Source organism: Cebus imitator, unplaced genomic scaffold (genome assembly GCF_001604975.1).
Source record: "Cebus imitator isolate Cc_AM_T3 unplaced genomic scaffold, Cebus_imitator-1.0 Scaffold43, whole genome shotgun sequence".
Taxonomy (NCBI): domain Eukaryota; kingdom Metazoa; phylum Chordata; class Mammalia; order Primates; family Cebidae; genus Cebus; species Cebus imitator.
This window is the reverse complement of record NW_016107358.1, coordinates 5,620,608-5,647,116: the sequence shown is the minus strand read 5'-3', so window position 1 is coordinate 5,647,116 and position 26,509 is coordinate 5,620,608. Positions and strand designations below refer to the sequence as shown.

The following is a 26,509-nucleotide window of genomic DNA, read 5'->3' as shown; positions in this document are numbered from 1 at the left end:
AACTGATCAGTAGAGTGGGAAAGATTATTTCGTCTAATATATGGATGGAGAGGTGAGTTGAAGTGATATGAGACAGATGCAGTAGTAACTTCTTACTACTGTATATAGAGGCTTATTTCAAACTGCTTGCTTTAACTATTGAAGAGCAAAATTAAAATTGGCATATTTGGGAAAAGAAAGAAAGAATGAGCGGAAAGGTCAGAAATCAAATTAAAAATAAGAATAACAATCTCTATCCCCAAATCTATAGATGGAATTATCTAGAGGAGCCTTCTGAGGCCTGATATATCCCCAAACAACTTTAATTTAAAATATCCTGAGAACTGCTGTTCTTAAGTTAGTCCCTAGGTTCCAATCTGCTATCAGAAAGGTACCCAAGATAAAGATAAATTTAAGATTTACTATTATTGAGCCCAATTCTCCTGTTCTAGCTCCACAGGGTACAACAAGTGTGTCTCCCAAAGTAGCAAAAAGAAAAAAAAAGAAACTTTCCACCTGTGCTCTTGAAGGAGAGCCCACATTTCTGAAAGCCTCAGCACAATTCGTAGCTTTGCTCCCAGGCAGGTTTATCCCACATGACTCACTGCCCATGTCAAAGAACTGCACCTCTCTGACACTTAGAATTCACGCCTACTAAAATATTCCTAACATGCTATCTGCTGGATTTAAGAATATTATTAAGGTGGTCATCCCAATAATTTAGTCACAAAAAGATTTGAAGAAAAGAGATGTTTTGCTAAAGATATTACAAGGAAAGAATACAGAATGCATAGGAACTGATTTGATTTGGGGGGAACACTGAGATCTCAAATTCAGAAATGAGTAAAGGAGAATAATAATTTAATGACAGAAAGTATGGCAGTCTGAAGAAAGAGGAAAAGAACTCATTGTTATTTAGGAAATGGGTTGGTGGCAGATGTCCACTTTTTATAGCCTGACAAACAGAAAAGTGCTCATGCTTTGCCCAAATTCATGTGCAATGAAGCATTTGTAGAATGTTATGAACTATCGTCAAATAATAGGAAACTATGAAGAAGCATATATGTCATTTTCTGTTGACATGAGAGACGCTTTACAATCATTGTTGTAAAACTAATGCTAGACTTATAATCAATGGGCTGGGTAGATGAACCCATCTTGCTTCAAATTCCAGCCATAGTCTGTAGAGGGATGTGAAAAAGAAGCGCTACCTCAGAATGTTTCTGAGCATCAGGTAACAAGAAGCTCTAACGGCACATCTGAGTTTCCCTGTAACTAAAAAATGGACATCATTGGGTAAATGGCCCTCTAATGGGCTGCATCTTTCAAGCACTGGGGGATCCAGGAATTAAACTGAAGAGAGGAATGTGAAGAGTCATTTATGGGAACTGGCATTACTGTACCCCTCACTACAAACTATTGATATGCCCAGTACTGCAAACCACTAGCATGTTTGAGAGCAGAGACTCAATAAAGATGATATTTACTGTGATTAGAAAAAATTGTTTAACTATGATCATAGCCTAGTTTTTTTTTCTGAGAATTTTAAGTTGTCTGTGAGATTAATGTGTACGTGTGCATGTAACGTGTTTTGTGTGGTTTTGATACAACAGTCACTCGCTTAACATCAGGAACAACAAGAGACAAAGCTGTACTTCAGCTGACAGAGTCCAAGAAGGGGAGTGAAATTTGAAGGTAAAAGCACACAACAGACTCTGGTTTCATTCTATACCCACTAATGTCAACCTTGAGTAACTTCCTGCTGAGGTCTACATGGGCCTGGATTAGTCAAGTGAGGATCATAGGATAAAACCCTACAGGTAGAGGATGGAGAGTAAAAATGGACACTGTGAAGGTGGGGCGAATTTATGAAAGGCCAGTAAAGAGAAGAGGGGTGTGGTCCAAACCACAACATTCATCTACTGAGGTCAGCACAGAAGTAGCACAACTGAGAAAAGCAGGGATCCCAAAGGTTCCCGTGGTGATCAGCAGTGGCAGGGTACACAGGATCCAAGGGGAGCTGGTAGGCTCCAAGAGGAGCATTGTTGACTTGGGGAAAAAGTGTCCACAGATGGCAATTCAGGAGAAGATGTGAAAGAACTCCTGTTTTACCAAAGCATACGAGGGTGAGATGGCTTTTGAGTACCGATGTTATGGGGGAAAGGATAAAGACACTGATGGTCGATTCGTTCCCTTTTAGTGCAACATACAGTTGAACATTCTTGAATGATACATCCTGAGGCCTTTGGAATTTTCTCAAAACTACTTCCACAGCAAATTATATCACTTCTATAGATGTATTGTAGATATTAGCAACCTTACCTGGATGTTTTGAACATTAAATAAGATGATGTATTAGGTACAGACGTGGCAGTTTGAACAGGCTCACTTGTCACTAGCTAAGAGACTACTTCCATATGTTAGCTCTATTGCAAGCAATTATTAAAACAGTTTCCCAAAAAATTATAAATTTTGAGTGATTGTAGACTTTGAAGGTTGATTATGGTATTAATTAAGGTAGGCTGGGTTATGTTATGGTGACAACTCCCACATTTCAATGACTTATTAACACAATAAACGATTTTCTTGTTCATGCAAAGTTTGCTGCAGGAGAGTTGCTCCAGACTGGCACTCTTCCATAAGAAGACTCAATGGTCCCAGCTGCTTTGATCTGTTCATCCTGCAATCTCAGTACAGGACTCTTCCATAACCACTAGCTAGGGGAAAGGAGAGAGGGATGTCACACTGGCGATTAAATGCTTTGAGCAGGAAGGACACATACCTCTTTCTGCTCTTAATCAATTGGTCAGAGGAATTCAGACCAAGTACAAAGGGAATAGGTAGTTTTCTGAGTGTCTGGCAAGAGAACAGAATATTGAAGAGCAGAGTAATCCATAATCTGTCTATCAAATCCATAAATAGACTAAACCATGGTCATGTTTAGCTCATGAATGAAAACAGTATACACTGCTTGTTCTTTGGACTCCTAAAAGGTAAAAGCTATGTTCATTCCCATCCTTGTATCCTTCCCAAGCATCTGTGCAGAGCTATATATTGAGGGTGCTAAGTTTCTAGCCACTGTAGGCTGTGACTAGATAAGAAGATAATGAGGAATACTGAATTTGAGATGTAATGATCTAATGCTATTTAACAAATCTTTACATCTTGAGATAGATAAATGCATAAACAAGTTATTTGGATCCATACATACATAGGATAAATAGAGCAATAAATAGATTAGTTTTTGACTTGAGATTTTAGTGAGTCAAACTGACACTAATAATTTAAAACACATAATCACAGACTTTACTATTAGAAAGAAACTTTTAACTGTCAAAATTTCCCAAAACAGATTGGATGGCCTTGAAAAATAGAAAGTGGTCCACCCTGAAAGTAGCCACATAGATTCTATGACAACTCAGCAGGAAGCTGACGATGAAAATCAAATTTTAGGTCAGCAGGAACATGGCAGAAAGGAGGGGCAGGGAGATGAACTATAACACTAGGTGTCTTTAGAGTATATTCCTGAAAGATTTCTGCAAAAGCTCATACCTCGTGAATATTTAAAAGCAAAAAGTTCATAAAACCTTAAGTTACCTCATGTTTATTCTTTGTTCTACATTATACAAGAATGCAGTTGTTAAAGTAGAAATAAATTTACGGTAAATACGCATTGATGTCAACTGTTTTTCTTCCTAGGAATTTTCTAAGCACTTGGCATCTTTCAATCAAGATACACTAGGTTAACACACCATTGATGTGTACATTTAAGAAAGTTTTATGTACCATCAGCGTATTTAACGCCCTTCCATTCTTGTTTGTATTTGGAGAGATGAGGGAGTAACTCCCATATGCTGAGAACACCAACTGAATTAATGATTCTGAAATCATATAAGCTACTGCCATATTACAATTTGAGTAAGACAAAATCCAAAGCAGTTTAGGTAACATAAAATACTGAATAATCATGAAAATTAGTGGATTGTGAAATGAATGACCACCTACCGTCACCGATGAAGCTGGCCCAAGACTCTCCAGTTTATTAAAGAAGGCATAAAGTATATGAGAGTGAAAGAATTTACAATGCCTGAAGCTCAAAATACACCCACTCAATTGTTTTCTTGCTGCTGTTTGCAAACTATTACAATGGAACATTATCTTTTTTACTGGTAATTTGAGTTTTTGCATCAAATAAATTCCTACATTGCCTCCTGCCCAGCTTTGCCCTTTCATCATTTAAATCATGCAGCTTGGATTTGGACTGACTCATAATCTGAAGCTTCTGGATATTTAAATCTTATCACTGATGTCATGTTAGGTTTCCAGACAGTTAGCTAAATTAATTCTATTCACCTCATTCTCCATCTCCCCAACTGAATCAGTGTGGTATCTGTGGAGAAGAATCTCCTGCACCATACTGTGCTCATTTTCCAAATAATACTGAGCTAAAAAGCAACCAGTTCTATGCTATGCTCTGGTGGATCCCAGACAATATGAAAAAATTCTAATATTACAAGTCCAGAATATAGGATATCATGTAAACCTATTAAATACTGAATGAAAGAATGAATACCTGCTCTAAAATGTGGGTGAGGGTCTACCACTTAGGTTTACATTTATACAGGTTAATTGTCTCAGTAAGATTGCTTTCAGCCATGAGCAACAGAACGCCCATCCAAGAGTATTGAACAATAATGCATTTAATTATCTTATGTGAAACAAACTTACAAATAGGTAGAAGGTGCTATTTGTAAGCAGTGGCTCCATACAGCAGAATGCCGTGTTGATGTCTCTCTCATTTTCCTCCTTTTATAATGCAAGATGTCTGCAGAAGCTTCCAATATCATAACCTTACAGCAATGATTCAAGTGGGAAGAAATAAGAGGGTGAGAGAAAGGGTTCTTCTTCCCTGTTTCCCTTCTAAAAAGAAGGAAGCCCAAGCCGATACCTTCTCACATCTCATTGATCAGAACTGCGTCTATGACCACCTGTAGGGCATGGTGGACTGGGAACATATCTACTATTTTCAGTCACTGGAGGCACCATCCCCAGTAAGAAAGATGGAGGAGAGGATGGCTGCTGAGGTGCAACCAACAATGTCTGATACAACATGTACCTGCTTTCACACATGAGGGAAGTCATAGGAATCAAAGTCTTAAATTGCCCTAGTGATGTCAGTGATAACTACATTCTTCATTGTTATTTTACTTATGGAGACATAGATGGGGGAAAGTTGATGTCATTTTTCTTATCTATCTAGAAATCCAGTAGACCATGATATCCATGAATTGAGATCATTTATCAAAGCAGTTATGGCTTCTTAGCTATATTTTAAAAATTGATTACCAGGAAGAAACCCTGTTGGGCTTTTAAAATGAGTTCATTGAGCACCAACAGCACTTCCCCGCCTTCAAGAAAACAGATGTAAAGCTTAAAACCAAAAGAGGAAACAATGTTCATAAAAATAGTACCAAAATCAAGATGCAGAGGAGATAGTGAGTATGGGCAGGAGAGGGGCTAGAGGAAAATGGTGCTTTGTGGTCATATGATCAAGGCAATACAGAAAGTAGAGTGAAAATAAAACTTCTTCTGAGAGAAAGAAGGAAGCTTTTGGAACAAAGGAGTTAGGCCCTGAGAGATCATCTGGGAACATGTGCCACGTCAGCCTCAGGCTCACCCATTGGAAAGGAGCAGATGTAAATGTCACCTAAAAGGCAAATTGGTGTAGAGTCCTTCACATCCACCAGTAGGGAGACAGTTACCATCCACGCCAAAGAGCAGAAGCCTGTCTCATTGTCTCCCTATGAGGGGCAGACAGACTAGGACCCCGTAATTGCCTTCCGTAATTTCTGCCCCTTGGTATTCCCACCCTGTGTGATCCTCTCTCCTGGAGTGTGGGTGGGACCCATCACTTGCTTCTGGCCAGTAGAAAATGGCAAAGGTGAAAAGGTTTTGCAGAGGTAATTAGGTTCCCAATCAGCTGGTTTTAAAATCAAATGGGAGACTACCCAGAGTGGTCCTGACTTAACTGGTTAAAAGCCTTTGAAAGAAAGACTGGCCCTCCTTGAATGAAAGACCCTCCTGTTGACTTCATAAAGTAAGTGGCCTTAGAGAAGACTATACTGCATGGAACTATAGGTGGCCTCTAGAAACTATGATCAGCCTCCTGGCTATGGCCAGTGAAAAGCTGGGGCCCCGACATCATACTGCCACCAAGAAATCAATTCTTCCAACAACCTGAATTAGTGTGAAGGGGATTCTTCCCCAAGTTGAGCCTCCAGATGAAGCACAGCCCAGCCAAAATCTTGATTGCAGCCTTGTAAGATCCTAAGCAGAGGACCCAGTGAAGCTATGTTCAGACTCTTGACCTACAGAAACTGTAAGATTAAAAATAATGTGTTGTTTGAAGCTGGTACATTTGTATGATTTGTTATACAGCAATAGAAAACTAACACATTATGTTTACTCCTCTGGCATCTCCTCTCTACCAAAAACATCTTATTTTTACACTGAAGATCTTTTACTTGCTACCAAATACTTTGCATGTTTCCCCAAAACAAGCAGGTCATTATTTTAATAGTTAAAATATAGGCTGGAGAGCAGCTAGTTGTGAACAGCAGCAGAGAAGACAGAGTCTCAGATAGTAATAATATCTAGGGCCAGCTGTGTAATTCCAGTGATTTGGGAGGCCAAAGTGGGAGGATCACTTGAGGACAAAAGTTTGAGACCAGCCCGAGGCAACATAGCAAGATCTCATCCATACAAAAAATTACAAACATTAATTGGGCATGGTGGTGCATGCCTGAAGTCCCAACTACTAGGGAGGCTGAGGCAGGAGGATTGCTTGAGCCCAAAAGTTCAAGGTTGCATTAAGCTATGATCATGCCACTATACTCCAGTCTGAGCAACATACTGATAATCTGTCTCTAAAAAATAATACTAGTAGTAAGAATAGTCATAGCTAACATTTGTAGAGCACTTGCTATATACTTTGAGCATTTACACTATTCTAATTTTCATACATATATTTGAATTCACTAAAATAAGGCTGGTACTTCTAGCTTCAATTGTACAGATAAAGAAACGAAGATAAAAAGAGTTTGAGAAACTTGTTCTCAACTAGATAATTGTAAAGCTAATTTGTTTGAGTTTAGGTACTATGCCCTCAGAGTCTGTACTCTTAGCCACTAAGACTTATTCCTTCTCCGTACAAATATATGGTCATGCATTAGCCACACCTAATAAAGACGTCACCCAATTAATACCTAATGATATGTGCATTATTGATAAATTACTGTCCGGAATAGACATCCATAGTTATTTTGCCCTGATAAGCCATTCTAGAGCTGACTTAGCTTCCCTATACGTGCCATCTCATTCCAAACCCACAGAACTCTGCAGAACATGCCAGTAGAATACAACTTAAGACATTATGTTTTCCTTATTTATTTATTTATTTTTTGAGATGGAGTCTCAGTCTGTCACCCAGGTTGGAGTACAATGGCACAATCTTAGCTCACTGCAACCTCTGCCTCCTGGGTTCCAGCGATACTCCTGCCTCAGCTTCCCAAGCAGCTGGGACTACAGGCATGCACCACCATCTCCGGCTAATTTTTGTATTTTTAGTAGAGACAGGGTTTCACCATGTTGGTCAGGCTGGTCTCGAACTTCTGACTTCATCACTCACCTGCCTTGGCCTCCCAAAGTGGACATTATATTTTTAAAACTACAGAATGAACAAACTAATGTCTATGTATGAATCTGAGACTAATTAGAGAATTACACGCTGTATGAAAAGAGCATAGATGCACTAGTTGAGTGTTGGTGAATTAGCCACCTAATTTCTCTGACCTATTTCTACTGACTTCAGATATACAATCTGTAAAATGGGGCTTACAGTATCACAACGGTGTTGTGAGCACCAAATGAAAAAAATGTGGAAAAGAGTCTTGTAAACTGTAAAATTCTCCACCCATGGATATGGTTAGCTTATCATCAGAGGAATGAGCATGCATTGCTTTCACTGTTTTGCAAAGAATAATTCTGAAGGAATGAAAGTTGGAGACCCTTAAGAAAGCTTCTTAGCATAAGAATTTTATATTTAAGATTCAGTTGATAAATAAGAAAAGAGTACTGCTCTCCTACCAAATATCAGGAACGTTTCATTCTGGTCAGAGTGCAGACACAATGTTGAAGTTAGTATTTGGGGTTTGTTCCTTTGGGACAGCTCTGCCATTTTTGACCTGTTGGGTTTCAGGATATGTTTCAGAGCAAGAAGAAAAATTATAATTTGAGGTGACTGAAACTACATTTTCTGTTGTTGAGATTGCATGTGTTGTATCTATTTAACCCCTGTAAAGGGGGCATGAAGAAAAGGGATCATGGGTGTATCATGAGAGCCTTTTCCAAAAGGCGACATTTATTTTCAAGTGTTTAGATTGCTGAGACAAGGATTCCTCTCCAACGTACAATTCATCAACCTCCTTACTCACTGTAAAATCAATCTGTTCTGTTTGTATGACATAAACAACAAGTCATTTCTCAGGAATGAGGCACACCATATGTGAAGGTGTTTTAGAAAAGCACAACAGGGAATACGCCAATCAAAGAAGCATCTGCATTTTATTTCAATGTCAAATCACATGTGTGTTATAAAAAGGAAAGTGTATCACTGTTATTAAAGAATAACTTTCCTGTCGTGATGTGTGTAGTTAACCCATACCTCCCCTAAGCAGTACAGTCAGGTCAGCCACATAAACTACTGGCCGAGAACACAAAAAGATCTCAGCCTGTGTGGTCAGCAATGTGCATTTTTCAAACATCTTGGCATATACTTATTCTCTACCTTTGTAGCTGGAGGAGACTTGCCACAAAAGGTAAATCCATCCTATGCATTTTCCCCCAAATCAACACTCTCATCAATGCATTGATAAATATCAAAGTTGCTTGAAATTGATGGAAACAGAAAACTATGAAAAGACTAGCAGAGTTCTAGAGAAAATTTACTTTTTATAATTGGGACTGAATTGAAATGAAACGAAATGGGGTCTAGTATCATTTCTACTTCTTATTAGCTGGATGACCTAAGGCAAGTCACTCAGCTTCTATAGGTCTCAGGTTTATACTTGTATAAACTGACAGGGCTAAACTAAATAATCCCAAAACCCCTTTCTGCTCTACAAATGTGTGATTCTCTAGTTGCTTACCCACCTGGTTACATTTGAATACTAATGGAAACATTTTAAGTTTGTCTTGTTACCGAACCTTCTCTCCACTTGGGAGTTAGGTACCTCTGAAAACTTTGTTAACTTCTTTAAGCCACTGGAGTGACATCTGCTGTTCTGAAGGCATCTTTAGTAGAATTTCCAGAAGTACGTAGCACATAATCTGGCTTACTTGTTTGGAGAAATCACTGTACAAAGATTAAGGTACTGCATTAGGAAGCAGGGAACCCAATTCACTGCACAGGGAATGGATTCTATAGCTCTGTTTACATAGGCAAATGAATGTGACTATTTGCATAATTAAGTGAATGGACATTGTAAACTTTCTCCCTGAAGTCCTTTCATTCATAGGAAATAACAATAATAATTAAAGCTTCCCAGTGGACAGTATCTTTTTTGATCTGAAATGCATGTTCTCATATATGCAAGTCATTTATCTCTATAGACTCAAGTCTACCATATAGTTTCTAGGATTCAGCTATTCATTTCCCTTTCTGTAGAACAGAATATGTACATGCCAGCTACGAAGTATCAGTAGGGCTCCTACAGCTACTGGTTGCAAGTAGGCTAGAAATTATAAATGTTAACAAGAGGTAGTAAAGTATAACTAGCAAAATAGTGACCTTGGCCATAGGGAGCATCGAACGGAAAGCACGTCAGCTTAGTACCTGGGAGAGAAGAAGAAATCTCTGTTTCTGAGTAGCAGAATATCAAATCCCAGGAAAGGATGTGGGTGGCCTGGTTCAGATCAAATGCCCACCCCTGGGCCAATCATAGTGGTCATAGGAACATTACATATATCTCGCCCAACCCCACGGAGTATGTGTGTGTGGTGGGGAGGGGAGATCTGTTATCAAAAAATAGGGGGAAGAAACATGTCCACCAAGAAGAAATGAGAGCCGCCACAGATGATCTGACTCAGAAAATCTAAAGTCAGCCTCAAGTTTTGCACCACTGGCCTTTTCTCCAGAACTTTCTCCTGGATACGCCAATATTCTTATTTTACCCTATTTTGTTTGTATATTATTCCAACAAACATGTACTCAGTGCTTGCAATTTATAAAAGCATTGAGGAATACCTTTGGCATCTCATACTATCCAACACATGGGCAGAAGATGGTCACCCTGTCACACAGGAATATATTTCAAAGGAAAAAGGTAAACATCTTGTGAGTAGAGGTCTTGCAGGTGAGAAAAAAAGACAGTCATGATGCAGACCCTCCCAGGGACTATCCCAAAGAATATCACCTAAGATTACCTGTCCCTGCTAGCAGTTGGCAGACTAGAGTGAGATATGTAGGAATAAGGATGTCAGTTACATACTCAGGGGCAACTCAGCTCAGTATCTTTTTGTTTGCGAAAAAAAAGTACAACAGTCTTAAAATTATATTTCAGAAGCCCTTTTTTTGAAATTATTGGCAGCTACAAACAGAATAAACTTGCATTTGATTAGCTAAGAGTCCTACACATCAGAAAATATGTATTAGAACCTACTGAAGTTTTAACAATCTACCAAATTCACCAACATTGTCATATTCAAATGAGCACTGGAGGAAAAGGGAGGGGTTAGTTGGGGGTAGGAGACAGAGCATATCAGAGCATATCAGACAGAGAAACAGAGCATATCAGACAGAGAGAAAGAAAATATACACATTTAAACTTGCTCCACTGCGGCAAATGCTTCCCACCCAACATCATATATATCTTTGAAGCTGAGTAGTACAGTATTCTGTGTTAAATGCATTTTATGGGGATTTGGAGAGGATTTAGGTAAAGGCTGCCCCAATAAATGATTTACCAGCTCTAATAAAACATCAAGGAAATTGTTCAGATTGTATCTCAGAGCATTTAAAACAGACATTTATAGAGGTTTCAGCAGCCCCATATCCTCAACCCCTGGTTTAAAAAGAAATGTGCATAGTGGTTAATTCTCCCATATTACCTTTTTTTTTAAATGGTAGCAGTTTCAAGAGAAGGGATTGGAAGTCAATAAATAGGTATAATAGCCAAGGGGATTGGGAGAGAAAGAGAAGAGATCATGTATTCATCCTTCTATTCACTCATTCCGGAAGTATTTGCTGGTCATATTATGTACCGGGTACCCCAGGGCTAGGACCTGGATACCCAGGAGTGACCAGATAAGGGAGATTCCTGCCTACAGCTTCTGTTTAGTCAGAGGAAACAGAAATGAACAATCAATGAAATAAATAGAAAAGATTATTTTAAATTAGAGTTAACTACTTTAAAGAAAACCAAGAAGGTGATGAGAAAGCAAATTGCCAGAATAGAGGTGAGTCCCACTTTCATAGAGAGTCAGGAAAGGCTTCTCTGGGGACATAAAGCGAATGCTGAAACCTCCAGTCATGTCGCTAGAAACAGGCAGAACGTGCCAGATAAAGTGGAAAGGTGGTGATGTCATCAAGCATTCAGTGTGTTTGAAGAACAGAAAGAAAGGCAGATATAGAAAGTGAGACATCATCTCAGCGTGACCTATGCCCTCTATTTTAACCCTTGGAAAATGTATTTCCTTAAAATGGATGATTAATAATGTTAATAATAATTGCCTTTATTAAAAATCTATGTGTTAGTTGCTGTAAGAATATCTTCTGTATCTTATCTCTCAACGTTCACAATATCCATCAAATCCAAAAGCACGTAAATTATCATTCTAGTTTGACACAGAAGAGAGCCTTAGAGACCTCAAACAAATTGTTCATGATTACACAGCAATGGCAGAACTGGAATTCATACTCAGATTCATCCATCTACAGAACCTACACCTTTTTGTTTCCTTTAACTTGTTTCGTTCAGCAAATCTTTCAACCCTATGCTAGGAACTATGCACACAGAAATGAAGGAAGCAAAATGTTGTGGACTGTTTCTAAAGATGGCCACACAGTATCTTATTCCAACACGCCCTTTTGCAATGTCAACTTTTTGCTCCTGCATCTGGAGGGGAAGTCTATTCCTTCTCTTGCTGGCATTGAGACTTATTTTAACCAAAAGAAGAGCTTTCCATTATGTCTTGCCTGAATTCCCAGCCCCCAGAATTGTGAGCAAATAAAATGGTTGTTTCAAGACACAAAGCCTTGAAAGTGGTTTAGTGACTCAGCATGACCAAAATGCATAAGCAGCTCAGCCCAGAGAGGAAATCAAGCATACAGGTATCTTAAAAATAATGTGACTGTTCCCATGTTTATTGCAGCATTATTCACAATAGCCAAGATACAGAAGCATCCTAAGTGTCCATTGATGAATGAATGCATAAAAAAATGCAGTATACAAACACAACTGAAATACTATTTAGCCTTAAAAGAGAAGAAAGTTCTGTTATTTGTGACAACATAGATGAACATCAAGGGCATTATGTTAAGTGAAATAAACCAGGCACAGAAAGACAAGTATTGCACGATCTCATTTATATGTGAATTCTAAAAAGTTGAGCCTACAGGAGCAGAGATTAGAAGGATGATTACCAGAGGCTGAAGAATGGGGAACTTAGAAAGTTGTTGGTCAAAAGATACAAAATTTCAATTGAACAAGAAGAATAACTACAAGAGTTCTATAGTACGAGATGGTGACTACAATTAATAACAATATATTGTATACTTGAAAATTGCTAAGAGAGTGTTCCCACAAGAAAAACTAATTATGAGACGAAATGCATATGTTAAATACTTTGACATAACCATTAAATGAAGCATACATAATTCAAAATATCATGTTATACACCACATATACTATTTTTACTTGTCAATTAGAAGATAAATGACTTTTAAAATTTAAAAATAACGTGAGTGGTGTCATGAGAGAGCAGTGGAGAAACATCTAAGTCAGTGTTGAGCAGAGGTGGATAAACTTTTCTGGGAAAGACCCAAATAGTAAATACTTTAGGTTTTGTGAGCCGCACTGTCTTTGTCTCAAGGACACAATTTTGCCGTTACAGAGGAAAACAGCCAAAGATAACATGTAACCAGACGGATGTGTCTGAGTTCCAATTAAACTTTATTTAGAAATGCAGAAGGAGACCAGGATTTGGCCCCAGGAGCTGTAATTACCAGCATCTGGCCTTCTTAGAGCATCAGAGGAAGCTAACTGAAGGCGTACTGCCTGAGAGTACATATAAAAGGATCTATCAGGAACTGAAGCTCTGAGATCCAGGGAAACCCTTCAGCCTTTTAACTTAACAAATAAGATAATAATGGCATTGTGACGTTGCATATTCTAGACTCTGAAAGGTCATTCCTGAAGGGCAACAGGGAGCTAAGTCATCAGAGAAGGCCTGGAAAATAGGAAATGAGAGAGCTGGGAGCCTGAGAGCTTAATGAAGCTTTTCGCCTTGGTGAAACCCCATATAAGAATTAAGAACTTAGCATATAACTCAACAGAAGCTCCAGCTCTCTCATTGTATTTGTTCATTCTCACATTGCTGCAAATATACTACTTGAGACTGGGTAATTTATAAAGGAAACAAGTTTAATTGACTCACAGTTCAGCGTGGCTGGGGAGGCCTCAGGAAACTTACAATCATGACAGAAGGGGAAGCAAATATGTCCTTCTTCACAGGGTGGCAAAAAGGAGAACAAACGAATGTTCGGTGAATGGGGAAGTCCCTTATAAAACCACCAGATCTCATGAGAACTAACTCACTTCCATGAGAACAGGAAGGAGGAGGTCCCGTGATTCAATTAACTCCAGCTGGTCCCTCCCACAACACGTGGGGATTATGGAAACTACAATTCAAGATAAGCTTCAGGTGGGGACACAGCCAAACCATATCACTCATCTACATACATCAAAGTAAGCACCTAAAACCTCTGTTCTGGAAGTTATTTTACTGAACTAAATCTAAGAAGTATATATCCCTACTCCCCTTGAGAGTACCACAAATAGAATTTCTGATGAACAGGGACCATGTCTTTTTCTTACTAGCAAGTAGCATCTCTTGTACATGCTTTCTTTCTAGGAGAGCAATGCACATTTCTTGTCTTTGACCTCTTCAGCTTCCCTTCATGCCTGATACTTCTCAGTCACAGACCTGCTTCTCTTAATCTGAAAAACAACTCATTCTTTAGCCTGAATACCACATCTGGCAGCATCAGGAAAGCATTGGTGAAAGCATTTAGAGCTCTAAGTTAAGAGCAATGGGAGTTCTAAAAAATGTGACTGGGCACAGGAAATTTGAGCCGATACTACTTTTTCCAATGATGGTTCCAGGATGGAAGGGTGAGAACAAATTCTGAGAACCAAATCAGATAAATGCCCAATGGAAAAAGAATTTCAGGAATAGATCTTGGGCTGGGCAGGAAGGCCATGGTAGGTATGAACGCCTTTGACTAGGTACCACCATCTCTTCTTCCCAAGGTTACTCCTTGTGTCACATGGCCACTGTCATTCCTCCTCACCACCACTGATGGACACCAACATTACAAAATTCTGTGCTCCTTACCTCAGAAAACACCCACTGCCCATTCTTTTATGCTTTTTTTTATGTTTGTTAAGAAACAGGAAAAGTTCTCTTGTCCCTCTTGCAGGGCATGTGATGGGGGTGTGGCTCACTTCTTCAGTGCCCCACTGCTCAAGCCTCTAGGGGAGCTAGATGGTCAGGCTGTGGGGCTCTGACCCCATGGCAGTGTCTAAGGCTGAATGCTTACAGCAGAAGCCCCAGTGGGCATGTGTTCCAGAATGCTCTTTTAGTTTAACTTCCATAGGTGGCTTGTGTTAACCAGCTCAATTATACCCTCTACTTTGTTGCAAGGACAGAGGGCTTTCTATATCCCAGGTTTCTGTCCTGGTGTACTAGAAGAATGAGATCAAACTGGGGTTTGAGAATAAGTGCAAGGTTTTATTGAGTGGAGGTAGCTCTCAGCAGATGGGGGAAGCCAGAAAGGGATGGAGTGGAAAGGTTTTCCCCTGGAGTAAGGTCACTAGGCAGCCCGCACTCTCTCCCGACTGCTCTAGCCAAACTCTGTGTCATTCTGCCAGTCAGTCGGTGTGTGTTGGTATGTTCCTTCTGATGTCCAGCCACCTGTGTGTTCCTCTGCAGATGTGCTCCTCTCTACGTCCAGTCACCTATGTGTCTGCCTGTGAGGGTCTTGGGGATTTTTATAGGCACAGGATGGCAGTGTGGCAAGCCAGGGTGAAAATGCAACATTTGGGCACGAAAACAAAAATGCCTGTCCTCACCTAGGTCCATGGGCACAGGCCGGGGGTGGAGCCCTAGTCAGGGACCACACCCTTACTCCCTTCTGTATCATTTAAAGGGACCACACCCTTCCCTTCCCAGCACTTCCTTTCCATGTCAGTTTTGTGTGCATTAACAGAAACAGATACACCCATAACACATCACTAAGTAGACAGAACAATAATTATGACCTGCTTAGATCTTAAGTGAACTAAGGGATCCAGCATGTGTCAACCCCAGCTGTCCCCCTAATTCCACCTCTGGACTCTGCCCACATCCATCTGTCACCATTTCTCTATTATAATCTTCTCCCCAAGACTTGGCTCAATCTTTTCTTGAAAACCCCTCTCCATTCTCTAGTAAATTCAGCCACCATCTTCTCCGTGTGCGCATGTGGCATTTTGAGCAATTGTTTAAAATACCATTGTTTAAAATACCGTTATAATTAATTTTAAACATTCATATTCCTCACTGAACTATGAACTTTCTGAAGTCAGAATACACATTCTACAGCCTACAATAGGCATGCAATCAATATTTGTTGAATAAATAAATAATAAAAGAATAAAGTCAATGCTTGCTGGAGTCAATAAATTTAAATTTGAAAATAAAAAGAAAGGATATAGTCCCTCACCAAACAGAAGATCAGTGTTCCTCCAGTTCCTCCAAGTAAGACGTGTCCTGTGAATAATCTTCTGCTTCTCCAGTTCTCCAAATAGTTGATTTTTCTTTCAGAGAATGATCAGTCAGGCTATCTCCCTTGTCAAAGAAATTAATAAAAATTTAAAAATGAAGTATTTTATTAATAGCAGATTGAAAGTTCACCTAGTTTCAGTGACATTTCCCCAGAATGACTTATAGAATCATGGATCATAAAGAAGCATTGTTAGGCATGGGTTTTGCATTGAAATGATTGTTTTATGCTCCAGATACCCTCACTAAAATTTTATCTCCGTAATGGCAGAGACCATGACATGTTCACTTTGTATTATTTCACATGGGGCAGCTTATGTAAATGCTGTCAGAATGCAAAGACAAACAATGGTGGTGGCAGTATTTGTATGGAATCAGGACTTCTGGTGGCAAGTGAAATAAATGCAACTTGAGCTAGCTCTAACAGAGTAATTGGAAGGGAGGTTTGAACAACGAGCATATGGAGAAGGCAGAGAGGCTGCTGAATTTCAAGAACACAAGAATCAAGGACATGAAGGCTACCAGGACTCTCTTTGCCTCTATTCTGTGCTCTGGCAGGTTGCTTCATTCCAGCATTGTTACCAATAGCTCCTGAGTCCCCCAGCCTGGATTCTCAACAGCATCAATTTAAGCACAGGAATTACATAATGTCTACGTAGCTAGTTTATTAGAACTTGATAAAATTATGTAACCTGTGATAATGCAACCAGAAGGTAGACTGAGCCCTGTGGTCCTTGCGCCCTGCTATGGTGAGAAATAGGGAGGGGGAGCAGCTAGGCTAATAGGGCTCTTCCTACCTCTCCCACCATAAAAGCTCCATTTTTACCTGGTTTATTTATTGGGGTCTCCTGTTAAGCTGTTATTACAAATGGTACTGATATGGTTGGGTTGTTTGTCCCCTTCAAGCCTCATACTGAAATGTAATCCTCAGTGGTGAAGGTAGGACACAGTGGGAGGTGCTGGGATCAAGGTGGCGGCTCCCTCATGGCTGGCTTGGTGCTGTCCTCAAGACAGTGAGTTCATGTGAGATTTTGTTGGTCGGAATCTCCCATCTCTCTCATGGCCCTGCTCTTAGCATGTGATGTGCCTGCTCCCGCTTTGCTTTCTGCCATGACTGTAAGGTTCCTGAGGCCCTCACCAGAAGCACATGCTGCAGCTATGCTGGTACAGCCTGCACAAGCATGAGCCAATTAAACCTCTTTCCTTTATAAATATTCCCCAGACTCGGGTATTTCTTAATAGCAATGCAACAACGGCCTAACACAGGTGCGGATAAGGAGTCTGAAAATCTACTCTAGAGAAGCAGAAAATTAGGCATGACTTGTATTTATAAGGTAATTTTGTAAAACTCTTGTTTCGTTTTTTTTAGACCCTTCTCAAATGTTTTAAATGATTATTTGTAAGAGGTCAGTTAGTTGAAATTCCTTGATATTAGTTCATACAGGTTTTAGCACAACTTTGTAGTTGGAACAGCTTGAAATCTCAAAATGTTGTTTTGGGGTTGGCAGGTTGTTGTAGCCAAGAAAACCTAAGTATGAAACTCAGGTAAATTAGATGTGTCATCAAATCCCCAGGGAACTCAACAAGTCTCATTTCTTTTATTACCAAATTGATCAATTTGATTACCTAAGAACAAAATCCAGTTACAGATATCAATTTAAAGTAAGTGCCTAGCCAGGGGTGGTGGCTCACACCTGTAATACCAGCACTTTGGGAGGCCAAGGCAAGTAGATCACAAGGTCAAGAGATCAAGACCACCCTGGCCAACATGGTGAAACCTCGTCTCTACTAAAAATACAAAAATTGGCTGAGTGTGGTGGTATGTTCCTGTAATCCCAGCTACTTGGGAGGCTGAGGCAGGAGAATCACTTGAACCTGGGAGGTGGAGGTTGCAGTGAGCTGAGAAGGTGCCATCACACCTTCTAAGACTCCATCTCAGAAATAAATAAAGAAATAAATAAAGTAACTGCCTTTCATTGTGGTCCTTTTCATCTTTTTTCACTTCTATAGCTCAGAAGTATTTTTGAGTAGACTATACAGTGTTGATATTTTAAATTGCTCCATCCCTAAGTAAATTAAAGAGTACCAAGATCCTTGAAAAAATATGAGATCTTTGAATTGTCCCAACTAAATATATTTAATTGGCACACATTGCCAGGTTGCTGAAAAAAAGCCTTTGTAACTATTTAAAATTTCAATCTGATGGCATTTCCTTATGAGTTGCTTAGACACTTCATTCAATCCCATTCAATAGAAGGTTGAAATGGCTACCAAGAACTATATCATAGATTTGGTTTACCCACCAAAGCTGCTGATTTGATAAAGTATAGGTTTTTCATGATAGAGTGCATTAAATTGCTTTCTATTTGGTTTCTCTATGAATAGCTACACAATTTCTTCAAACTAAATTCATGGCAGAAATGGGATGCAGCATATTTCTTTGTCTTCCACAGCATTTAACATGGCTATAAGCAAATAGTAGATCTCAAGAAATAGTGATTAGAGGCCATTTTATTAAGTACTCACATTATAATAACAACAGTGGACATTGCCTCTAGCTGCCAAGTCATAAAGAAAAACACCTGTTAATACTAAAAATCGCAAACATTTCTTGAACTTTTATATTTCCTTTAAGAAATATCTAAATCAATACACTAAAAATTTCTTCAGATGGGTTTTTGAGAAGATATAAAAACATGAAAACCAGTTCATCTCCAAAGAATTGATTCAAAAGGGGAACAAAAACACAAAGAAATAACTTCTGATTCCAAAACAAAAGGTAAATGTGTGTAGAGAAACCCCCAGGCAAGTACCAGGGTGTACAAAACCTGTTCACATGGAAGAACTTTCATAATCTAAACAGTTTGCCAAGCACAAATGTATGTCTTAAATATATGCCTGAAAAACAATGCTTGGACCATAATTGTCATCACTCAGAAGACAGAAAATAGATTTTCTGCCTCATTACAACTATAAATCCTGACTATATTCTGAGACCTAAAAACATCATCATTAAATATTTTTTTCAACAGCAATGCCTTTAAAGAGATTAATATCTATATTTTAAAATAGAAATTGTTGTACAAATTTATTGCAAAACATCACATTGCATATGTTTTGTGTACTGTTATATACTGACTTGTCACAGGAATCAAAAGCAAATCTTTAAATATAAGTTGCTAATTAGAATCCAATTTTCAAGTTTGTAGACTAAAAACCTGGTTTGTGAATATTGGTGTTCAAATACAACACTGATCACCAAACAATGAATGACCACTCTTCCAACACAACACAAATTGAGAGGCAAAAGGCGTTTTAAGGAAATTCAAAATTCTAAAATATATAGTGCTATAGCAAAAAAGGATAGTCAGGTGGTGATCAAAAGACACATTCAAGTATTTTTACTACTCTGTGAACTCAGATGGATTAAAGTCCATGAATTGAAGTTTTAAATTTGTAGAATAGAGAGAAGACACTCATGAAGATAAACATATATATTATGTATATTGTACATATTTCATTTATATACTATATAATTTATACATACATATAATTTATGGATGTATATAATTCTTCCAGGAGGTGTGAGAATAGCATGTAAAATGCTTTACAATACTAAGGATACAAGTAGTATCTGGTACCATATCCTATTTAGCATAGGTGATCAACTGAATATTTAACACCCTTCCATTTCTTGTGCATTTCTTATGGCATTTCTTTGCAGCTGCTATGAAGAAAATGTCATAGGAACCAAGTCTCAAAGTTATCTGAGCCGATGACATATAACCCTATTCAATTGTGTCATATGGTAAGTAGCAAAGCTCAGGGTTCTTATATTGCCTAGGTTAGAAACTTTAAAATTAATTGAGGATCCAGAGGTTTCTGCTTTTTTGCCATAATTCCTTTCATAAGCCATTCAGTTTATAGAGAGGGATGAGAGCCACGAACTGGTGAGAGGATAAGTCTGTGTGTGCAGAGAGAGCTGGTGGTTCACAGGCAGTGATACCAGGGACCTGGAAATGTATTACGGTGTCAGCACAGTTAAGCTCCACTTAGCAGCATTTCTTCTCCAAACCTTTCGCAGAGTTTTTGTGTGGGTGTCTGGGGAGAACTGCTCACCTGCCCATCTGGCCAGATGAAGGCAAGGGGATTGTTTTCATCAAAAGAGAAAGCCTTAGAAGGAGGAAACGGTGAATAAAGGGCTGAATCCAAAGGATTACAAATGCTTTTGAACTGCCCTGGGAAGATCAGAAGTGAGCAGCCATGGAAGCTTTAATGTGGCCTAAGTGATGCTCACCATTTTTTAAGAAGGCAGGGGAGGAAGGTTTGGGGTGGAAACACTCTGCTAAGAGGCTTGTGTTAATAAGATCACAGAATTGCTAGTCATAGATAACAGCAACAAATACCAGGTGTGCCTGAACTATCAAGGCAAATAAAGATGACATCATGTTCATTTCCATCAGTGCTATTATCATCATCCAAAAACAATCATAGCTCCAAATTAGATTCAGCCTAAATCCTGAGACCATCCAGCAGCACTACTCTTTCCCCTTTCTTTAACTCATGTCTTATATGTTCCCCAGAGAATTTTACAGGGCAGGCTTCCATTAATGTACCCAGGGGAAAACAAGATAAGCCTGGGTGGGTAGCTCAGGAGATTCTGGAGAGACCCCTCAAGCACTGACTCCCTCGAGCTTCTTTTTCTGCCCACTGGAAGATGACTAGCATCTCTGGCCCCTTGGGAGCACACCTGGAGACTGCTCTCTGATCATTTGCATTTGAAAAACTGATGCATCACATTTGAAGTTTAACACTAACCTTATTTTCCCACAGCCATCTTATGAACTGCCTAGGTTACAATTTTTAAAATTAGTTGAAGATCCAAGTTAATTCCTGATACTATAGGAACATGAGAAAAGATAAAATGCTTAAATTGGAGTGTGGAGTCTCAGACTAAGACTGTTTATTGTCAAGAGGGTGGTGTGTGTATGTTTAGAAGGTGGTATAACTGCCCTTACCTGTAACACTTGGTTGCTTGGGACTTGGGTGTGTCCTGGCTCTGTCATCCCATAGCACTGACGGCGGGCGGTGGGCCGAGATGCATTCCCATTAGCATGTCCTACCTCTGACAGCCATTCAGAGGGAAGACACCTTCCCAATGTGCCCGGACCCCAGGGGAGAACTTACTTTCCCAAGCAATTACTTCATAAGTTTTAGAATATAGTATTAAAAATAAGATCAAAGGCCGGGCGCGGTGGCTCAAGCCTGTAATCCCAGCACTTTGGGAGGCCGAGGCAGGTGGATCACAAGGTCAAGAGATCGAGACCATCCTGGTCAACATGGTGAAACCCCGTCTCTACTAAAAATACAAAACATTAGCCGGGCATGGTGGCACGTGCCTGTAATCCCAGCTACTCAGGAAGCTGAGGCAGGAGAATTGCCTGAACCCAGGAGGCGGAGGTTGCGGTGAGCCGAGATCGCGCCATTGCACTCCAGCCTGGGTAACAAGAGCGAAACTCCGTCCCAAAAAAAAAAATAAAATAAAATAAAAATAAGATCAAAAGAGAACTCCTTGATGGAACATGTAAACTCAGTAAATATAGGGAAGAGTTTTAGGTTTTTAGAGTGAACGTATCCGTTCTCACCTTACCTACTTTAGCCTTGCTTCTAATCTCAAAGTTTACGGTCAATGATTGGTATGAGAATTTTACAAAAATAATTAAAAGGCTAATATTAGATTCATAATACCATAGAAGTCCCACAAACATCTTTTTTCATTCATTTCCAAAAGAGTATCCGTAAAAGTACTTGAATACATAATATGTACTAAAAGCGTGTGATGTTGCTTCACCATTTTTTACTTGCTAGAGGATTGACTCATGGTTCCACACCCTGGCCCTTACATTAAGATTATAAAAACCAAGAAGTGGAAAATATACCTGGATAACAACAATAACAAAAAGATACACAACTTATGTTTTCTCACGATGGATACAAATATGGATTCTAGAGGCAGACACTATGGGTTTGAAACCTAGTTATGTACTTGAATTAGCAATATAATTTTGGTTATTTACTTCATTTCCCCATGCTTCATTTTTTTCTCATCTCTAAGTTGGGGATAATGATGATAATAGCAATATCTATCCCATTAGTTCGCTGTGAGAATACGAAGTTGTTTGTTGTAGACTGAGAAAATCTGCCAGCACCCAGTAATGTCCTAATTCTTAGTAAATGGCACCTCTCATTGTTACAGATTTCACTAAACTTTTTATTTCAGAGTTTTCTGTATCACAGCCTGTGATACAGAAGATCCACAATATGGAAAGTCTGTGATATAGAAACAATCACAATTGCACAAGCTGTTAGTAGTCACCTGAGCATTAAAAAACACAGTTATTTATTTGATTAGATGATGGCCTACAATTTAGAGGTTAAAAAAGAAAATACTTACCTTAAAGTCAGTGGTGAGAGCAAGACATGAAAGACAGCTCTACAGAACTATAGGCATTTAGTTAGAAAGATAAAAAAATTAAGACAATCACTCAGATAACTTGTACACAAAGAGGCCAGGTTGTGGCAGTGGGCAGGGTTCTTTTACTTCAATTTTTTAGCCAAGCTAATTTTTTTTAATACTTAAAATTTGAAGTCACATGTTCTAGGCAGATACAGATTTTTAAAATGTTAAGTATCTAAAAACTGGATCTAGTAATACCAGTAATAGTAATCTGGCCAATATTTTGGAAATTCAGGCTACTTAATTTATACAAGTTTAACAAGATAGTTTCTACACAGGTTTCATGACAGCCATTATCATGCCTAAGAAATCACTGAAACAGCACAATCAGCACATTTTCTAATCACCCAGCTCCAAATAAAAAGAGTCTTGTAGACTGAATAATTTCACTGAAAGTCTTCAATAGCTTAAAGAAGTCTGATTCCAATGTTATGAAAATTTATTGGCATTGCTGATTTCTCAAACGTCAGCCGCTTTACCACATCCCACACTTCAAAACCTGCTCTGAAGGCCAAATTGCTTTCTACCTAGACATACATTTTAAGAAATCGCAGTTTATAATCAGGGGTTGCTGTCTTCATGGTCTTTCCAAAGCCACCTTCTACAGCCTTCATCTTACCTGACAGTGTAGATCATCATCTTCTTTTAAGAGATTGGGATCACAGTCCATAGAACAGGGACCGATTTTATTACGAATGCTCCCTAGGGTTAAAAACAAAAAGGTGGAAAAAAATAGATGACACATTTTCACTTCAGAGGATGTGTAAGCTTACACTGCTGAAATCAAAAAGCTGATCTATGCCTTGACAAATGGGGACAGAAGAAAGATTTCTAAAACGAAGGCCCTAAGCTGTGCTAGGTTTTTATTTGTAAGCTGTCCCCGATTTTAATTCAGCCAGCATGGGAACTTCAAGTCCAGCTCTACCCTGAGCCACACCACGGGGTTGTAATTTACAAGCAGCAGCTGTGTCTGCCTGCTTTCCTACATCATCTGGGTAGGATTCTTTAACATCAGCTACATTTCTGGGATCACATTTTCAAGGAAGCCCTTTTGCACCCCATATCAATGGCCCAATATGAAACTCTGAGATTAGGGAGATTTGATCCCTGCCTGCATCCAGTGCTGCTCACCTTACTCTCCGAAGCAACTGACTCATAAGTTTTGCAATTAATATTTAAAACAAAAAAGAGAACTCCTTAATTGAACATGTAAACCCAGAAAATAGAGTTTTAGGGACCTTTCGCATATCTTGCATGACTTGCCCTATATCAAAGTGTCTCAGCCGTGGTGCTATTGACATTTTGGGCTGGATAATTCTATGTTGTGGCTGCTGTCCTGTGCTTTGTTTAGCAGTATCTAAACAAAGGGTGCATTAAGTAGACCTCTACCTACTTAATGCCAGCAGCACCCTCTACCTAAGCCCCAGCCACTAGTCGTGGCAACCAAAAAAGTCTCCAGACTTTGCCAAATGTCCCCTGGGACAAAACATGGCCAGTTGAGGGCACTGTTCTAGATTGCAAACTCCTTAACAGACAACGTGTGTTGTCACCCTCGCTTTTCCTATAGTGTCTTGCACAGTGCCTGACACAGAGTACGTTCTGAACCAATCTGATTGTTGCTTAAAGGAAAAATAAATAAATAAATAGCAAGAGTGCTTATGAGCAGGTATTCCTACAGCTTTATACCTCCCAAGTCATTGTCTTGACCACTCATTTCAGTGAACCCATATGGCAAGGTCTACACCCAGGGTCTTGTGACAAATATCCTGGCTCAGAAGATGCTGGCGCTTGGAGTGCCTCAGGAAAGCCACAGCTTTGATGCGGGGGTTGGCCTGACAGTTTTTTTTTCAAAACAGCATGTGTTGTGAGCAGTCAAAGCCTTTTTTCTACCCTCTTTTCTCCCTCCAGAAATTGAATGTTGTCATACCCTATCCTTTGAAATTGCCCTTGTGGATTTTTTTTTTTTGAGACACCATTTTACTCTGTCACCCAGGCTGCAGTGCAGTGGTACGATCTCGGCTCACTGCAACCTCCACTTCCCAGTTCAAGCAATTCTCCTACTTCAGCCTCCCGAGTAGCTGGGATTACAGACGCGCACCACCACCGCCCAGCTGATTTTTTGTATTTTTAGTAGAGACAGGGTTTTAGCATGTTGCCCAGGCTAGTCTCAAACTCCTGAGCTCAGGCAATCCACCTGTGTTGGCCTCCCAAAGTGCTAGGATTACAGGCATGAGCCAGGCGCCTGGCCCTTTGTGGGCATATTACAGTGAGATTTTAGAAGTGTAAGATTCTGAGGACATAGGCCCCATGTCAGAATGCTTCAGAAACCTTTTCCTCCCGACCCCTCCAGCTTCTTGCTCCCCAGTCTAGGCCTGTGTGGCTCAAGCATTTTGGGAAGAGATGGTTTCATTGTGTTTCTTGACACTCCCTCCAGTGATATAGGACAATTTCAAAGGACAGGGGATGAGAGCGTTCAATTACTGGAGGGAGAAAGGGGGAAACGGGGACAGAAAACAAAGCTTTGACTACTCACAAGATAAAGGCAGACACTAAGAAATATCCTTCTTCATGGAAATTCACATGGGTCAGGCGCCCCTTCTTTGAGACACCCGATACTTAGTCACATAGACCCCTGGAAGAGCTCCTTTTCTTTGGGTCTAAAACAGAATTAGTTGGTAGTGAGATTATTATGGTCAAATTTACAATAAGAAAGGGAGGAAAAGGAAAGGTAGTGTAGAAAACATTTTTATTTAGGTTTTAAATCTATTATTTAAATATAAAATTTTGATAATAGTAATTTATATTAATCATGCACTAATTACACATTAAATTAATAATTATGATTATCATATATGTTTACTCATAAAACATTATATATAACATATATAAAACATATGTTTAAATAAATATATAATAAAAATTATATATTATATATTGTATATAATAATGTATAATTATGATCTAATTATTAATTTAATATTTATATATACACATATAATTATAATATAATGAATAATTTAATGGTTACATTAAATATTCAAATACTACAATATTTATATATTTAATATATTTTTTTAATGTATTATTCTTTTTAAAGCCTTGTAATTAAAATTCTTAGTATATAATTTCTAGCTGGAATAACAAATATAAATATGAAATAATAGAATGCATTTTTTAGTATTTTCTAAGAATCCTGTATATATTATGTTGTTTACATCTCACACACACATACACAAACACAACTGGTTAAACAGTTACCATTGCCACATTTGACAAATTTGGAAACTGAGACTCAGACAGATCAAAGAACTTCCCTCAAATTAGACAGCTAATTAGAGGAAAATCTGAAATTTAGTCACAGTTCTTTTTTACCACAAAGCCCACGCATTGCATCCTTCTGCTGTATCCTGCTTGAGAAGCCCCACCACATTTTCTACTTATACACACATTTAAACATTGGACATATTTTATTACTGCTGGAACAAATTACCACAAACTTAGGGACTTAAAGCAACATCTTTTTATTATCTCACATTTTTTTGTGTGGCTCAGCTGGGCATTGTAAGGCTCAGCTGGCTTCTCTACTTAAGTCTCACAAAGCCAAAATTCAATGCAGGAGCCAGGGCTGCAGTTCTCATCTGGGTCTTGGGGTCTTCTTCAGGCTTACTGAAGGCTGGCAGAGTTCATTCTCTTCTCATAATTTCCATGAGATCCCCATGGCCTTTAGGTCAACAGCAACAGGCTGTGTCTTTTCCATGCTTGAATCTCTCTAACCTTTTTTTCTGCCATTGGCATAAGAATATTCTCTACTTTTCTTTTTCCTTGAGATGGAGTTTCGCTCTTGTTGCCCAGGCTGGAGTGCAATGGCATTATCTCGGCTCACCAAAACCTCTGCCTTTCGGCTTCAAGCAA

At 39.1% G+C, this 26,509-nt stretch overlaps 1 protein-coding gene across 2 annotated transcripts in view; it reads right to left on the bottom strand.

Moving 5' to 3' along the window:
- Positions 1-26,509, bottom strand: part of OFCC1 (orofacial cleft 1 candidate 1) — a 207,467-nt gene that overhangs the window by 38,507 nt on the left and 142,451 nt on the right. For both annotated transcript variants that reach the window (XR_005199879.1, XM_017526722.2), the window contains 2 exons: positions 23,217-23,299; positions 16,022-16,146 (listed from right to left, as the gene is read on the bottom strand). Coding sequence is in view for 1 of the 2 variants with exons in the window: in XM_017526722.2 (XP_017382211.1) it covers positions 16,033-16,146; positions 23,217-23,299 (197 nt within the window). In the remaining variant the exon portion in view is untranslated. The remainder of the gene's footprint in view (positions 1-16,021; positions 16,147-23,216; positions 23,300-26,509) is intronic.